This window comes from Alosa sapidissima, chromosome 13, assembly GCF_018492685.1.
Source record: "Alosa sapidissima isolate fAloSap1 chromosome 13, fAloSap1.pri, whole genome shotgun sequence".
Classification (NCBI taxonomy): domain Eukaryota; kingdom Metazoa; phylum Chordata; class Actinopteri; order Clupeiformes; family Clupeidae; genus Alosa; species Alosa sapidissima.
In genome coordinates this window covers 19,361,009-19,379,456 of record NC_055969.1, presented here as the reverse complement: position 1 = coordinate 19,379,456, position 18,448 = coordinate 19,361,009, and the positions used below count along the sequence as shown (strand labels likewise).

Sequence of the window (18,448 nt, the reverse complement as noted above, 5' to 3'; positions counted from 1 at the left end):
GAAAGAGAGAGAGGGGCTGAGAGGTCAGAGAAAAGGCAAAAAAGGCTGAGCTGAGAATATTCTCCTCTTTTATCAATCACTTGCCCCCCCCCCGCCGCCAAAGGGCCTCTGTTATCTGAGAGGGATGGGTGTGGCCCAGGTGGATATCATACCTTTAGACCAGTGGTCCCCAAACTACGGCCCGCCAACTCATTTTGGGTGGCCCCCCAAAACATGTCCGTGGTATATAGCATCTGGCCAGCACGGAAGTACGACATCGTCAAACTATAACTTCCGTAATTTCCCCATTCATTCTCTATGGCGAGTCTTAACAGTACACATGTAATACTCCTTTTGTCCACTGGTGGTTGTTTTGGCGCTGTTTAGCGTTTGCCATCGAAAACGGAATGAAATGTAGGCCTACCTGCAAACAATGTAAGAGGCCTATGCTGACTGCATCAGTGCTCAAAGTATTCTAAACGTTTATCAATTATTTGTTAATAACTAACTAACTTCTATTCAAGTCATATTTCTGGGACTTTCTGGGATAATTATTTCTATTTTTTATTCACACGTTCAAATGTTCATACAGAGTTCAAAGTTCTCATCAGGTGAGTGAAAGTTAGAATGGTGGTCATTTCAGATGTGTTTGCCAGCACTTCATAAAACTGTCATAGTTTAAATTATTTGTAGGATATTCAACTTTAAATTATTTGTAGGATATTGCTTGTTCACAACTTGAGCTATGTATGCAAAGAAACTTTTTCTTTTTATTAGTATTATTTCATTTGAGCTACATTTTACACTGATATGGCATGGTGGCAACATAAACACAGCTAGCAATGGTATTAAATTGCAGTAGCCTATGGAATATTCAACTAAGGTAGACTGCTGTTGTTCACAGCACTAAGCTATTTATGGTTGATATACTCTGAGTCTCTGGCCCTCTCTTAGAGCCAGGCATAGTGAGCTGGCCCTCGGAAGAAAAAGTTTGGGGACCACTGCTTTAGACTTTAGTATAGTTCTTAGTCTGCAACTATGCACAGATACATTACATTGTAATGAAACCATGATCAGACTGTTGCCCACATTGCAAGTATTAATACAAGACCAAACATGGATGTATTATTTTAACAACATACATTTACAGAGATTTGATCGGTATGTCGAAAGGAGAGGAGAGGTTGCTTGGCAGTGGGTTGGGAACCGAAGCCAAATGGCAACACTGTATGTATGAGCGGGGGTGTTGGGAATCCTGGCCATGGCCATCTAAGACAATACTGTAGTGAGCAACAAGTACCCACACAGATGTAAATTGACTGCAAAAGGCATTCGGTTATGAAAATGTCTGTGCTTTTCAAGAACGCAAAAGGTTGGCAAAACATTGGGGCTTTCACTACCTCTTTAGTGTGTTTAGTTTGGTCCTTGGTTAAAATATAATGTCTGTTGTTTTCTTTTCTATTCAATTGCCTGATTTTATATTTTGTGTTTATTTGGTCTTGTTTATGCCATTTGTGTCTGTAGTGTGGGTGTAATGTTGCTGTTGTGTGCCCTTATATGATAATGTCCAGCTTTGTGGAGTCATCTATACTTTAACATCTATATAGATACATCAACATATCTATCTGTGTCTGTCTGTCTGTTCCATGTGTTTTGTTACTGCTTGTTACTGCAATAAAGATTGATTGCTGCATCAACTACACTCTAGAAATATCTATAGAAATAGGAGGAAAATTTCCATATTTTTGTTTTACATATTTGTGGTTTATGCATTGCACTGTGGACGTAAGTGTCCTCAGAATCAAGATTGTGGAGCTAGAGACAGGCAGCTATAACAACATTTTCAATCTTGAATAAAAATGTACTACTTGCTTAAGTTTCAGTATTCACAGATTTAAAGCTATTTAAATCTAAGCTAAAGTTATTGCTTCAGCACAGAAAAAGGTCACTTTACACCACTGTTTAGAGTGTACCTTTAGAGTGTACTAATCTTTTAAGAATATAAGAATATATATTTAATATTACAGTATGGCAGATAAAGGTTGAGTCAATCAGTCTGTAGATATGAAAATGCCAACTCTAATTTATCAATTATTATTTTTTCTGCTTATTTAAGTTTTACCCACAAGACTAGCGTATTGTGGATAGTCATCTGCTTGATGGTAAGGCAATGTAGTAAATTATACAATAACATGACAGCAACAGTATGTATAGCCTTTAACACTCAGAAACCTGAAAATTGACATGAAATTGCTTGTTAAAGTCACAAAGAGAAATTTTCAACTTGACGACCACTCTAGAACTTTACCTATGGGTCCCTTCTAATAATAATAATAATAATAAAATAAATAATAATAATAAGTTGCCAGCTTGTACCCAAACATGTCCACAAAAGTCTTAACGGAAGCCCTTTTCAGAATTGGCCCCCTGACAACAATACTTTAAAATAGGTTGCTGTGTTTGTGAATCACGTCTCAAGTGTGTGCTTGAGACGTGATATAGGGCATCCAGCAGTTGTACATGTATGTGTGTGTTACTGTGTATGGTTGATAATGAAGATGTCCTATGTCCATGTGTGACTGTGTCTACATTATGAATGTGACCTATGAGTAACAGAATGTTAGGACAGAGCATGGTTTTGTACGCATTTATAATATCGAGTTGTTTCTGTTACAGCTAGAAAAGTAAAGAAACATAATTATTGACATGCTAAAAAAAATATTGTCATGTCAGTGTGTTTGTGCAAAACATCATGATCTTTTTGTGTGGATATTTAGTAGGAGACTTCATACACTGCAAGGTTCAGCGATTAGGGTTAAAAGTTTCTTTTCTTGACTACTGTTCCTGTTACCGTTTGTTCCCTCTCTTTAGCTTAATTTAGATTTGAGAAGTTACACTTACACCTGCTGGTTAGATATTTGGACCTGCGTTTTACTGGAACAGAGAAATGCACTGTCACTCATAGAGCAAGAGAGGGAGAGAGAACACTATCGTAAGACACACACAAGTCAAGTGTGGCTACCTCCAAACATGTGTGCACTGGGCTTACTGGTAGGTGTCCAATCTTTTCACCACATGAATGTCAATGACCATTTATTTCAATGACTTTGCTGTGTTTAGCTGTTTGCTTTGGCCTGTTGGCAGCTGCAAAGTCCTCTGCTTATTGCTGCTATCTTCATCACTGGTATTGGCGGGACCTTCCAGTATGGCCTTCAGATCTCAGTGTTGACCTCACCATCTACTGTGAGTATGTGAATGAGCTCTAGCTCTCATTCTAAATCTAACCGAGTCTATAGTCTAGTCTTTTTTTGGTGAAATCTGCAATGGGATTAAAGTGAAAAAATGGTCTTCCACGTGTTCCTTGTCACATGGAAAATGTGTGTAATTTGGAAACAGCTTTTTTCTTTTCGTGACACAGCAAGTTCCCCTTGTTTATGTGCACGTGAAGTTCACAGTCTCCATATGATACCACGGGATACAGTGGTCTTTGACATGAAGCACACTACTTTTTGGGCTGTTCCTTTCTGTCTTGATAAACTAGCAGGTAAAGATTGCAGGCCACTTGGCCACTCATGTCTGATAGGCCTATTTAGCGGCGGTGGCTTAGGAGGAGGAGGAGTCGTTCAGCAACCAGAAGGCAGCCAGTTTGAGCCTAACGACTCCTGACCCTGAAGAAGTATCCTTGAGCAAGACACTTAACCCCAAAGTGCTCCCGATGTACAGGTTTTGTGCCTTGCAAGGCAGTGTATGAAGGAGGCCATCAGTGTATGAATTTGTGTGTGTGAATGTGAGGCATGAAATTGTAAAGTGCTTTGAGTGCTCAGAGGAGTATAAAAGCGCTTTATAAATGCAGTCCTTTCACCATTTACCATTTATTTTTTGTGTAACGCATAAACTGTCCCGGTGTCCAGTTCATTAAGGAGCTGGTGAACCGCACGTGTGCTGAGCGGTACGGACTCCCCTTGGAGCCTTGGCAACTCTCCCTCATCTGGTCCTTCATCGTGTCCATCTTCTGCATCGGTGGTCTGTTGGCCTCGCTGTGCGCTGGGCGACTGGTGAATGCCTATGGGAGGTAAGACAATTGAAGATTCCTTTATTTGTCATTATGATGGGCGAAGGTGAAGTGTGGCGTCTGCGCCTTTTGTCTGGTATTGAGGTATCGCCCGGTGCGTATAGTCTCCCAAAAACGTAATACTCAAGTGAAGAAAGGGGAGATCGCACAAAGGGGCTGAGTAGTTCCAAAAGTGTATTTTAAGATTGGCAGGCGAGCCTATAAATAGCCGTTGCGCCCTGTGACGCGTCACGTACACTGATGAAGGGCTAGACCCGAAACGTTTACCCCTTGTTTATGTGGCCTGTAATTGTTTTTTCGGCTTTTTAAAATACACTTTTGGAACTAGTCAGCCCCTGTGTGCGATCTCCCCTTTCTTCACTTCATTATGATGGGCCACATAAAAACCAAATTGTGTTTCACTCATCCACCAGTTCAGGATTTCAGTGCCAACTAAGACTATAAAATAACTAGATGTAGCGCAGAGTGGTACAAAATATGACCGCCGCCCAGTCCAGCACATTTTTTCCACAAAAAGAAATCACGCTGAAAGGCCTATATGATTCTAACTGTCTCACTAAATTGCATTATCCACACTCAATTCTCACCTGTATCTGCTAGGCAACAAGTACCAAAACATGATTAGTTCATAGTTCACATGTAAAATTAATTTTATACAACCCCACCTCCATGTTGCCTGTTCATAATTCTGAGAAATTCTTGATTGTTTTTGTTATGTTTATGTTATGTGTGTGTGTGTGTGTGTGTGTGTGTGTGTGTGTGTGTGTGTGTGTGTGCGTGCGTGCTTGTGTTTCTGCCTGCGTATGTGCCTGTGCATGCAAGCGTACATATGTCTACTGTGTGAGTATGTGTCATACGTATGATTACTGTGAATGTATGTGTGTGTGTGTGTGTATCTGTTTGTGCACATGTGTGCACATGAAATGGGTTAACATGACCCCTGGAGGCAAACATACAGAAAAAAATGGTCATCCTAGGCCCTACAGTTCTCAAGATATTCACAGAGAACTGTGTCTGCCCTACCCTCCTTTCGGGGGGTCCAGTCCAGCGGGGGGGCTACAGATCAAAACGAAAAATGACGGTTCCATGCTATCCATGTGGGGGTACATGCCCACCAAGTTTCGTGTACCCCGGTCTTTCAGTGTCCCGGGAATCCTTGTTGGTGTACGTCACTAAATGTACACATAAATTATTTTATTGTAAGGCCCCCCATGAACGAAAGTACACAAAACTTGGCATGCATTCGGAGGGTGTCATAATGATCCTACACTTTTAATTTTGTGCAGTTTTGACCTTGTCAGCCAGAGATATTGTGATGAAAACACCAAATTTTTTGCTTTTTAATTTTTAACTAGGTGGCGCTATACATGAAATAAGTGGTAATGGGATGGGTTGACATGCCCCCTTAAGACCAACATACATAAAAAAGATGGACCTCCTAGGCCCTACGGTTCTCGAGATATTCACAGAAAACTGTCTCCGGCCACCTACAGGCCAGTTGGTGTATAGTAACATAAATTAATTTATTGTGTGGCCCCCCATGAACGGAATTCCACAAAACTTGGCGTGCATACAGAGGGTGTCATAATGATCATACACTTCCAATTTCGTGCAGTTTTGACTATGTTAGGTCACAGATACCTTCAATGCCTCATTTTTACTTTTTTGTGTTTAACTAGGTGGCGCTATACATGAAATGAGTGGTTATGGAATGGGTTGACATGGCCCCTTGAGATCAACATACAAAAATGGTCCTCCTAAACCCCACGGTTTTCGAGATATTCACAGAAAACTGTGTCTGCCCTACCCTCCTTTCGGGGGGTCCAGTCAAGCGGGGGGGTTACAGATCAAAACGAAAAACGGTGGTTCCATGCTATCCATGTGGGGTTACATGCCCACCAAGTTTCGTGTACCCCGGTCTTTCAGTGTCCCGGGACTCATTGACGGAAATTTGGGCTGCGCGGCGGTCATAATAAGAGCAATTGCAGAGCATCCACATAACTCATTTCACTTTCAACCTCCTACAGCATTGAGGTGCACATCGATGGATGTACAGAAACTAAGGTTACACTTTACTTGACAGTATCGTCATAAGAGTGACATGACACTGTCATGAACGTGTCATAAACAAGTCATAAACGTTTATGACATAACGCTTCTAATTCTTGGCAGTGCTGAGACCACCGTTAAAAACAATACCTTACTCAATGGCCCCTCTCAAATCCATTTCAAGATGAATATGTGGCTGTGGCAGTGTTTACCTATCCCATCATGCATCTCTCCAGGAAGCGATGTCTGCTGCTGAACAACCTGGTGGCCATCAGCGGGGCCCTGCTGATGTTGCTCAGTAAAACGGCTGGGTCGTTTGAGATGATCATGGCAGGAAGATTCCTTTATGGGTTTAACGCAGGTGAGACAAGTGTTCAGTACTGTCACCATGTATAGGTACATGTGCTGTAGGTGTACACCTACTTACACTTACTTGTGTACACATACTTGTGTACTTCTACCTGTTGTAGAGACATTTAGAAGGAGGATTCAGTGGTTTAAGACTACAAAGTATGCGATTGAAAGTGATTAAACTATTCCTTGGAGGTTGTAGCCTTTATCCTCTGACATGTTGGTGTTTTCTGCAGGCATAAGCCTGACAACTCACACCATGTACCTTTTGGAGTGCTCTCCCAAGAGCCTACGGGGGATGGTGGGCGTAACCGTCACCACGTTTGTCTCCATTGGGAAGTTCACAGGACAGCTGCTGGGCCTCAGGTGCTCTCTCATCACCCGTCATCTCCTCTCCTCTACTTTCCTCTCCTCTCCTCTGTTCCTCTCATCTACTCTACTCTACTCTACTCTACTCTACTCTACTCTACTCTCCTCTGTTCCTCTTCTCATTTCATCAACTCTCCTCTCCTCTCCTCTCCTCTGTTCCTCTTCTCTCATCTCATCAACTCTCCTCTCCTTTCCTCTCCTCTGTTCCTTTCCTCTCATCTCCTTTCCTCTACTTTACTCTCCTCTCCTCTCTTCTCCTCTCCTCTTACAGTAAACCTCTACCTCATACAAATGTCTTTTTTTGTTCAGTTTCATAATGATAATAATTATGATAATTTGTATGAGTACAGGTTTACTGTGAGTGCTACTACCAAGTTGTGATCTGGAGTTTCCAGTCAGATAATCTAATCCAAACTTGTTTTTCCTCTCCTCTCCTCTCCTCTAGTCTCATGTCCTCTCCTCCAGTCTCATCTCCTCTCCTCCACTCTCATCTCCTCTCCTCTAGTCTCTTCTCCTCTCCTCCAGTCTCCTCTCCTCTCTTCTAGTCTCCTCTCATCTCCTCTAGTCTCTTCTCCTCTTCTTTAGTCTACTCTCCTCCCCTCCTTTTGTTCTCCTCTCATTTCCTCTCATCTGTTTTTCTCATAGTCTCTCATCTCCTTGCTCATGCATATGTGTGTTCATGTGTATGTGTGTGTGCCTTCATATGTGTGTCTGTGTGTGCTCATGCATATATGTGCATTGTGTGTGTGTGTGTGTGTGTGTGTGTGTGTGTGTGTGTGTATTAGTGAGCTACTGGGTACTGAGGACCGCTGGCCCTGGCTGCTGGGTTTTAGTGGCTTCACTGGGCTGCTGCAGCTGCTGACTCTTCCCCTACTGCCAGAGTCACCCCGATACCTGCTGCTGGTGAAGGGAGATCGTCAGGCTTGCGACAACGGTGACTTACACTTACACACACACGCACACGCACAGACCTGTGTGTGCATGTGTGCATGATGCATATCAAAACCTGATCAGTGCTGGTTCAGACCTCCATGGGGCCCTACTGTAGGCAAAATCCTGCTAAGGGGCCTTCCTACCTGAACTCTGAGCGCCAAAATGTAATTATTTATATATATATATATATTATCTGACACCTCAGTGCTCCCAATACAATCACCCCACCCCATTTTGGATGTCTACGGAAGTTACCAAATATAGTGTTTTTCCCCAGGGACCTTCACAGCTATAAATGCCCAGTTAGGGTCTGGGCTGTTTGCTTTTGATGCTTGATGCTTTGATGTTCATATTCCCCTTACAAAAAATAACTGCAGTTTTTTCAGTTATAGTATATGTTTCAGTTATAGTATATTTTTTATTTGATATTTTTTCAGTTACAGTAGTTATAGTTCAGTCATAGGCCAAAATATCATGTCCAAAATACTGCATTTCTGTAGTAAATTACAGTACTACGCCGTACAATGCAGTTTTTTTGTGTCCAAAATACTGCATTCCCTGCATAAGAACTGTAAATGTTTCCTCCAAAACTGCCAACCCCTACCTTTCTCCTGCACTACTCTCTCTCTCCCCCCCCCCCCCCCCCCCCCCCCCCCCTCCCCAGCTATCCAGCGTCTGTGGGGTCGTGGTCAGGACCACAGCTCTGAGGTGGATGACATGCTGGCAGAGGGTGCCGCTCTGAAAGGGGTTCGCCTGCGGGGGGTGAAGGATCTGCTGACCGAGCCGTCTCTACGCTGGCCACTTCTTACCATCATTGCCACCTCTGCCACACTGCAGCTGTGTGGCATCAACGCTGTAAGGCTCTCATTTATTTATATAAAGCATTTAATTATATAACATTTATATATATAAAGAAACTTAATTATATAACTAATTTATACATTATTTGTTAATTTGTTCATTGTTTGTTTATGTCTTGATGTCTGTGTGTAGAGCACTTTGGTGCATAAAAAATATGCTATATAAATAAAAGACTTCTCTTCCGAATATCACACTTCTCTTCCGAATATTTGATTCTGATTGCTTTGTGGAGACATTTAATGGTCTGTTATTAACCATAATAATACAGTAGCCATGGCCTACTGGTTAGCGCTTCGGACTTGTAACCGGAGGGTTGCCGGTTCGAACCCCGATCCAGTAGGAGCAAGGCACCTAACCCCTCACTGCTCCCCGAGTGCCGCTGTTGTAGCAGGCAGCTCACTGTGCCGGGATTCGTGTGTGCTTCACCTCACTGTGTGTGTACACTGTGTGCTGAGTGTGTTTCACTAATTGGGATTGGGATAAATGCAGAGACCAAATTTCCCTCATGGGATCAAAAGAGTATATATACTACAGGATGCCGCCCTGAAAGGAGTTCGCCTGCGGGGGGTGAAGGATCTGCTGACCGAGCCGGTCACTTATATCAGTGATTAGATCTTATATTCATGTTTGTTATTGGTTTTTATTGTTTTGTGTATGTGAAGGCCTATTATACAGTAAATATGCTTAGATTGAATGCTTGTGTATTTGTCTCATACTTTATCAGTAGCCTATGACATCGCGTATATGTGCACAGTATATGTGGAGTATATGTTGGCTGGTGTACTACTGTATTTGTTTGTATTCATGCACATGTGTGTATGTGTACGCGTCTGTGGGTAAGTTGGTAGGAGTACTGTGTATGTATTTGTATGGGGTGTACAGTGTGTGTTCATGCATGCATTTGTGTGATATATGTATTCAGATTTTATATGTATTGGTTGTACCGTCTGTGTGTGTGTGTGTGTCTGTGTCTGTGTCTGTGTGTTTGTGTATTCAGGTGTACCTGTACTCATATGATGTGTTCAGTGCTGCAGGGATACCGTCCAACCAGCTGCGGTATGCAGCTCTCGGGACCGGCCTCTGTGAGATTGTCACCTCCATCATCTGTGTGAGTCTCCTCCTCCTCCTCCTCCTCCTCCTCTATCCCTTCCTCTGTCCTATCCCTCCGATAAAATAGATGCTTTTTGCAGTTTTTCTCAAATATGAAAACCCTCAAGGAGGCATTTGGTGATTGATAGGCTAATAATCTAAAACTAGGGTTTTGCATGTGGTTTGAAGTTTTTTGTGATGCTGATTAAACTATTACAAAATGAAAAATGTTTACATGGGGTATGTATGTGCTTCATTATATAATATAAATTATATAATATAAAACTAAACAAACTAATAATATAAAAAAATATTAAAAACCCCATGATATCCAAGTTAAGTAACTAATAACTAACTAACGGATCCTTCATTACAATCTGGCTGCGTCAAAATAAACATAGACATGAGATGTTTGAGTGACATAATCAAATTTTGATTAATTTTCCAAACAAAGTAGCAAAACAACCTGACATGCAAATTAAAGCCAAACAAACGAACAAACGACATTTGGGGGAAATCAAAGTACCACTCTCGACTGGGTGTTACAACAGAGATGTTGTATGATCGTGGTCGCCAACATATTGTGACATCAAAATAGGGTCACCTGCCAAAAAAGTTTGGGAACCCCTGATGTACATGGTTGTTAAATCGGAATAAGAACAAAATACACCACCCACCCATTATTCCCTTTAAAATTGTAATTGGATCGGTAGATCTATTCCGATCATATGTGCCAATTGTATTCGGATTGAGACATTATTTGGATTGAGACATTATTCCGATTGAGACATTATTCCAATTGAGACATTATTCCGATTGAGACATTATTCCGATTGAGACATTGTTCCGATTCTAATGGGATTAAAAGTGTCCGTGTAAACCCACCTCTGTCCCAGGTGTTGCTGATTGAAAGCACGGGGAGGAGGGTGCTGCTACTCCGCGGTTTCTTTGGAATGACCGTCGCCCTGGGCCTCCTCACACTCACACTATACCTGCAGGTCTGCCTCGCTGACACACACTCACACACACACACTTACGCACACACACGGACACAGACACACACTCGCGCCGCGCACACACACGGACACAGACAGAGAGACAGACAGACACACACACATGCAGAGACAGAGAGTCACACAGACAGGCTCATACTCACATTAACTCTCAAACATGACACATACACACACACACATACACACACACACACACACACACTCTCTCTCGCGCACGCACACACGGACACAGACAGAAAGAGAGACAGACACTCACATTACTCATTACTCATTACTCTCAAACACGACACACACACACACACACGGGCATGCATGAACACAGACAGATAGACAGACAGACAGACAGACACACACACACACACACACACACACGGGCATGCATGAACACAGACAGACAGACACACACACACACACACACACACACACACACACACACAGGCATGCATGAACACAGACAGACAGACAGACACACACACACACATACACACACACACACACGGGCATGCATGAACACAGACAGACAGACAGACACACACACACACACACACACACACACACACACGGGCATGCATGAACACAGGCATGCATGAACACAGACAGACAGACAGACAGACAGACAGACAGACACACACACACACACACACACACACACACACACACACACACAAACACACGCAAACACACACACACACAGAGGTTAGTCTCTTTCTCCTGAGTCCTGACTGTATCCATGGCACAATGTAGGACATGTTTTGAATGTTACTCATCCTCATCCTCTTCTCTCTCTCTCTCTCTCTCCCTCTCTTCCTCTCTCTCTCTCCCTCCTTCACCTCTGTCTGAAGACCCTCTTGTCCTGGATGCCCTACTGCAGCATGGTCCTGGTCTTCATCTTCATCTTCTTCTTCTCCAGTGGGCCAGGTAAGGAACAGCTAGAGAAAGACCCTGATGCTACCGGTCACGTATAAGGGACCAACAACCCTTCAGTTACAGCCATGCCTTTACTTTGGTAAAAATATAAATACTGTCTTCAGATTAGTATTCAACAGTATTCATTAAAACTGTGAATCATGTGCTTTCAAAATGCTTGAATATGTGGTGTGTATATATGTCAGTAATACAATATATGATGTAGTTGAAAACTATCTGGTTCATTATATGATATAGTTGAAAACTATCTGGTCATTATTATTTGTCATAATTCAGATGTATGATACATATAACAGCATTTTTGTTTATGTTGGCAACTAAGAAGCTAAAGCATCAAGCTACAACTAATATAATATGCTGGTCAAATGTCCAGTTCATTGCCCGTTCATTATGTATGATAATAAATGCACATTTTACACATTAGATTCAGATTTAATTGAAATCTGCTCTTTCTCTGTGTGTGACTCAGCTGGCATTACAGCGCCCCTTCCTGGTGAAATCTTCACTCACTCCTACAAGGGGGCAGCGTTCACCGTAGTCACCACCATCAACTGGACAGGCCTGTTTCTCATAGGAATGCTCTTTCCCCTCATCGTGGTGAGAATGCATCTCTTCCTCATCCTCTTCTCTCTCTCTCTCTCTCTCTCTCTCTCTCTCTCTTCTACTCAGTAGTACCATCATCACTTTATTTTTGTCCTCATCTTTGTTTTAACCTTTCAGTCTTTGTTTTACCTTTCTAGTTCTTATTATAAGACTGCTGGGCAACCATTCTTCAATTAGATATTCAACCATACTTTTTAGATATTCTTTTGGCGAAACCTTAGTCTACTATAGTGGTTCTCAAACATTTTCTGTCAGTCCCCACTTTGGAGGTGGGGAATATTTAAGCCCCACGCTACCCCATCACCCCGGCAAAATGGTAATGTTAAAATATTATTTTTGCATTTTGGTTCCACGTTACATTTCCTGTCTCGGTCTGCATGATCTGATGATGTTTTAATTCAGTCTGTTTATGACTCCTATGTTTGTGTGTGGCTATTTTGTTTTGAATCTATGATATTCCTTGTCAAAAACGAAAGGCATATTAAAGATGGGCACAAAAAAAAACAAATTCCCTCTTGTTCTTCGCGCCCCACCTGTCATGTCTCTATTCCCCACTAATGGGGAACTACTACACTACAGCACTTTAAGAACCACTGGTCTAGTATCATCAAGCCCATTCACTTTGTGTTATCTTAGGCAGGCAGGGCCAGGCTAACAAAACATACCCCAAAAATACATAATCATTTTACTTTACTTTAATATAGTGTTTATTGATTAAAAAACATGAACGTCTGTTTTGTAGGGTAGTTATTGAAGTAATGAATGCATAAAATTACATTTCCAGAGTATCGTGACCTCATGACATGGCCGGCTCATCACAGCCAAGTCTGTTTTCTCCTCCCACATGAACCTTTGTTGTCTTCTGGAGTTTCATGTAGCAGCAATATTCACTTGTGAATATGCCTATAGGACATATCCATAGGAGCACCTGCACTAATTAGTGAATATGTGTGATAACCTCACATATATAGGAGCACCTGCACTAACTAGTGAATATGTGTGATAACCTCACATATATAGAAGCACCTGCACTAACCAGTGAATATGTGTGATAATTTCATATCCATAGGAGCACCTGCACTAACTAGTGAATATGTGTGATAACCTCACATATATAGAAGCACCTGCACTAACCAGTGAATATGTGTGATAATTTCATATCCATAGGAGCACCTGCACTAACTAATGAATATATGTGATAATTTCATATCCATAGGAGCACCTACACTAACTAATGAATATCTGTGATAATTTCATATCCATAGGAGCACCTGCACTAACTAGTGAATATCTGTGATAATTTCATATCCATAGGAGCACCTGCACTAACTAGATATGTGATCATTTCATCCATAGGACCACCTGCATTAACTAGTGAATATCTGTGATAACTTCATATCCATAGGAGCACCTGCACTAACTAGTGAATATATGTGATAACTTCATATCCATAGGACCACCTGCATTAACTAGTGAATATCTGTGATAACTTCATATCCATAGGAACACCTGCACTAACTAGTGAATATCTGTGATAACTTCATATCCATAGGAGCACCTGCACTAACTAGTGAATATATGTGATAACTTCATATCCATAGGACCACCTGCACTAACTAGTGAATATCTGTGATAACTTCATATCCATAGGAACACCTGCACTAACTAGTGAATATATGTGATAACTTCATATCCATAGGACCACCTGCATTAACTAGTGAATATCTGTGATAACTTCATATCCATAGGAACACCTGCACTAACTAGTGAATATATGTGATAACTTCATATCCATAGGAGCACCTGCACTAACTAGTGAATATATGTGATAACTTCATATCCATAGGAGCACCTGCACTAACTAGTGAATATATGTGATAACTTCATATCCATAGGAACACCTGCACTAACTAGTGAATATCTGTGATAACTTCATATCCATAGGAACACCTGCACTAACTAGTGAATATCTGTGATAACTTCATATCCATAGGAGCACCTGCACTAACTAGTGAATATCTGTGATAACTTCATATCCATAGGAGCACCTGCACTAACTAGTGAATATATGTGATAACTTCATATCCATAGGAGCACCTGCACTAACTAGTGAATATCTGTGATAACTTCATATCCATAGGACCACCTGCATTAACTAGTGAATATATGTGATAACTTCATATCCATAGGAACACCTGCATTAACTAGTGAATATCTGTGATAACTTCATATCCATAGGAACACCTGCATTAACTAGTGAATATCTGTGATAACTTCATATCCATAGGAGCACCTGCACTAACTAGTGAATATCTGTGATAACTTCATATCCATAGGACCACCTGCATTAACTAGTGAATATCTGTGATAACTTCATATCCATAGGAGCACCTGCACTAACTAGTGAATATCTGTGATAACTTCATATCCATAGGAGCACCTGCACTAACTAGTGAATATCTGTGATAACTTCATATCCATAGGAGCACCTGCACTAACTAGTGAATATCTGTGATAACTTCATATCCATAGGAGCACCTGCACTAACTAGTGAATATCTGTGATAACTTCATATCCATAGGACCACCTGCATTAACTAGTGAATATCTGTGATAACTTCATATCCATAGGAGCACCTGCACTAACTAGTGAATATCTGTGATAACTTCATATCCATAGGAGCACCTACACTACTTCTGCTTCCTCATCTTCCTCGTCTTCTGCTGTGGCACGGGGCTGTTTGTCTGGTTCCATGTTCCTGAGACGAAGAATCGAACCGCTCTCGAGATCACTGCAGAGTTTCAGAGGATGCACAGCAAAAATAAACCAACTGTGGAGGACAAAGACCCACCCACAGCTGAGATCAGAAACAGAAATAAACATCTGAAACTCAACAAAGCTGAACTTAGCATGTCCACCAAACTCTAACACATGATGGTGAAAACTTAAAGACTGACTACTACAGTACACAATATTTAAGCAGGATGTTAAATGACTGTTATTTGGTACCATTTTATTGGAATACAAGGGCCAACAGTTAGGGAACCATCAGTCCTTTTCTAAAAGTTAAGTGTATTATTAAATAAAGTGTATTAATATATCATACGAATATTATAGATTTTAATCAAACTTCATTGTAATTTTAAACAAAATATAAGAAGGGAAAATAACTGATATGCGTTTTTTTATTTTATTATTATTATAAATAAAGAGCCTTGTATACCATAGTTTACCGTTGTTGCCTTGAATGTGTTACTGTCTTATATGACATCGATCTCTGAAGCATAAATTAGGCTAACTGACTTTTCTTTTCCATGTCTTTTCAAATGTAATGTAATGTCATAAACTGAACTGACACATTTATGAAGCCAATTAAGCGATTGCTTGCAACTCACCGTGTTTGGACAAGCCCCACAAACTAGGCTAGTGACAAATGGTCAGAAAGGGCTTTCGTTTTTGAGATACCCCTACCTGAGCTAGAACTAAACCCAACAGTGTTTTTCCTCATCTCTAAGGTCTCCCATATATGAAATGGATTCTTGGCTAAAAATATTATGTGTAAGGTATGTGTTTACATGTCTCTATTCATTCCATACATCAATATATTCACATCTTTTCTAGTAGGTAAAGCAACTTCCTGACTATAAACATGCCAAGTTTCAAAGTTGCACTACTTTATATGCCTAAACTGCCATATGGACAGGCTATATTTTAGGTTTTTTGGTTTTGGGGTGTATAACAATATCTGTTAATTTAACAATCTTAGCAGTAAAATATTTTTAGCCAAGAATCCATTTCATATATGGGAAACCTTAGAGATAAGGAAAAACATTGTTGCGTTTAGTTCTACCTCCGGTAGGGGTATCTCAAAAATGTGGGGCCATTGTCACTAGCCTAAAACGAAACCATGCAAAACCACAAAAGGCCTCTCAAATAATTAGATAACTGAACTGCGCTAACCGATTGTATTTAGAATGCACAAATCCTTTCAGTCTTTTTTTGTTTGGTTGTTGTTGTTTTTTTGTCATCTGAAGCGTCATAGGGAACTCCGTCTGCGTGGGAATACACACGGTGAACAGTCCGAATGCTCCACTCTGATAACATAATCTACGCACATGCTTACGACACAGCGCACTCTAGGGTGTGCATAGGTACACGCAACGTACCCGCGCCCAGTCGCACCCGACTTCTAAGCGGAGTAGTTGTTTACAAACGGCAACCTTCAGCTGGTTGACGCTATTCTGTCCCTTTAAATGTTGTCTATTTGAAGTTCTGTTGCACTGTGCGGTATGGGAAGCCTAACGCCTGAAACAACCAGGATCATGGATGATCCAGAAACGCCAAATAAGTTGGACACTGAGGCAGTTAACTTGCCTGATTTGAGTTCAGCGAAGAAAAATTATCTTAACAAGTAAGACATTTACTCTTTGTATTAGACCTACTGATGTTCCCTTTCGTGTGTGTTGCCAAACCAATTTTTGGTACGGCTAGGTAGCCTATAATATTCGCCCATTGTAAACAGAAAGCTAACATAAAGGACCATTCATCGACGTTTTTAAATTGTTACGTTTGCTGTATTATTTGTTTTTGTTGTATATTAAGAGAACGTGCACTCGTTTTTAGTAAATCGTACATTTACTCATTTCGCTAAATTGTCGATATGACATGGACTCATTTGGACATGGACTCATTACAAGTCTTGTAAAATGAGCGCACATCCTCTCAATATACAAATTAAATCTTTGTAATTAGCCTACATCTCCAGGGATCTGTAGTTTTGAGTTATAAGACAATGACAGGATGTCTAGTGGGTGAATGTCTGACCAACAGGTAACAGTAAACCTGATCAGTCGGGTCAACCCATTGGGTTAATGGGTTTGAGCTCACTGCATGTGAGCCTATCTTCCCCTTGAGCTAGGCTCTTGCCCTGGGTTTGACCAAATGAACTCTGTGACCTTTCAGTTCAATGCCTGCTTGATGACATTATCTAACCACACACACACACACACACCAGTGTTGGGCAAGTTACTTCAAAATCGTAATGTATTATTCATTACTTATTATGGTCATTTCAAAGTAAGTTGTTACATTATAATATTACTGTCTCTGAATTGTAAGGCATTACACTACTATTGCATTACTTTTAAGTTACTTTCACCAAAATATCTAGAAATATGGATTTGCCATTCTAAATGCAGTTTATTACGCTCAATGCAGCTCATTGCTCTTCCAATGGATGGAGATGTGGTATAGCATAATGACTGAGCTAGGCTTAAGTCTAACAACAGTAGAATGCAATAGGCGCAGTGCTCATGTTGTAATACAAGGAACAATCATAGTCAGAATTTTATTAAAAACCGACAAAAGGTCAAAGTCTGGTAAATTGTGATATAAATACTGTAACCTAGGCCTGCTCATTAAAATCAATAGAGAGCCTACTATATTGTAAATCAAAGCTTAATAAAGACATGTCAAGATGGTGGCATCAGTGGCGATTCTAGACATTTTTAACAAGGGTGGCACTGGTGAGGCACTGATTAATTCAAGAGTGGCATGAGGCAAAACAACCAGATAAACAGAAACAGGCTCAAGATGTGAAATTAGCACAAATACATTAGGGAAACCAGACACAAACACCATACTCATAAATTGAAAGAAAAAAAAACACAAATACCTTACTCTCACATAAAATGTCTTTGTATTTGAATAAAATAATACAAACATATTAAAGTATCTAAGTTGTCTGTCCCTGGGCTATGCTGTGCTAAAACAAATTCCATCATGGGGACATTAAAATATAATCCATTTTATTCTATTCTATTAAATGAAGATATACAAATATACTCATCCAATACATTTTCCCCCCACAATAACTTATATCTATGTGCATCTATTTTTGTAGCTGTTAAAATAATTTGACCTGCTTTTTTGTCTATTTGTTTATTTTCTTTAAAGTTCTCAAGAAACTTGAGGGTGGTATGAAGGAGTGTATTGTGTATGTGAGCAATTTCATCTTCCTAAATCTCAATATTATGATCACAACAAGTGTGGGCAAATTATTAATTACATTTTCACGTGGGGTAACTTGTTGCAGGGCAACCACATAATGATTAATGTTTAGTAAAGTTCTCAAGAAACTTGGTATGAAGAAAGTTGGTATGAAGGAGTGTATTGTGTATGTGAGCAAACATGGTTAACATTG

The 18,448-nt window shown here is 40.6% G+C and overlaps 3 protein-coding genes and 1 long non-coding RNA gene across 5 annotated transcripts in view; 3 read left to right on the top strand and 1 right to left on the bottom strand.

Annotated features, from left to right (window-relative positions):
• LOC121680531 (solute carrier family 2, facilitated glucose transporter member 9-like) overlaps window positions 1-262 on the top strand; it is a 10,741-nt gene extending 10,479 nt beyond the window's left edge. The window contains exon 10 of the mRNA XM_042059933.1: window positions 1-262. This exon is cut by the window's left edge and continues 1,228 nt beyond it. The gene's annotated coding sequence lies outside the window, so the exon portion shown is untranslated.
• Window positions 263-888: 626 nt separating this feature from the next.
• Window positions 889-15,458, top strand: slc2a11l (solute carrier family 2 member 11, like). The gene is made up of 12 exons (XM_042060538.1): window positions 889-3,030; window positions 3,124-3,222; window positions 3,891-4,051; window positions 6,337-6,461; window positions 6,688-6,817; window positions 7,606-7,754; window positions 8,418-8,608; window positions 9,612-9,722; window positions 10,600-10,701; window positions 11,559-11,634; window positions 12,113-12,240; window positions 14,926-15,458. Exons 1-12 carry the CDS (start codon window positions 3,010-3,012, stop codon window positions 15,172-15,174), a joined length of 1,542 nt encoding a protein of 513 aa, XP_041916472.1. The 5' UTR covers window positions 889-3,009; the 3' UTR covers window positions 15,175-15,458.
• Window positions 3,958-6,894, bottom strand: LOC121680941. The gene is made up of 3 exons (XR_006021873.1): window positions 6,717-6,894; window positions 6,313-6,442; window positions 3,958-4,042 (listed from the first exon to the last, which is right to left on the bottom strand). It is a non-coding gene; the product is annotated as an uncharacterized LOC121680941 (long non-coding RNA).
• A 940-nt stretch (window positions 15,459-16,398) lies between the features above and the next one.
• Window positions 16,399-18,448, top strand: part of nt5c2l1 (5'-nucleotidase, cytosolic II, like 1) — a 38,759-nt gene continuing 36,709 nt past the window's right edge. The window contains exon 1 of one of the 2 annotated variants that reach the window (XM_042060471.1): window positions 16,399-16,657. In XM_042060471.1, the coding sequence (XP_041916405.1) occupies window positions 16,536-16,657 (122 nt within the window). In that variant the 5' untranslated portion in view covers window positions 16,399-16,535. The remainder of the gene's footprint in view (window positions 16,658-18,448) is intronic. The other variant, XM_042060473.1, reaches the window with a different exon arrangement.

Coding starts and splice junctions, on each gene's coding strand:
- slc2a11l (XM_042060538.1), top strand. CDS start 3,010: ATGTGTGCACTGGGCTTACTG. Junction 9,723..10,599: donor TTGTCACCTCCATCATCTGT/GTGAGTCTCCTC, acceptor CCTCTGTCCCAG/GTGTTGCTGATTGAAAGCAC. Junction 11,635..12,112: donor CTTCTTCTCCAGTGGGCCAG/GTAAGGAACAGC, acceptor TGTGTGACTCAG/CTGGCATTACAGCGCCCCTT.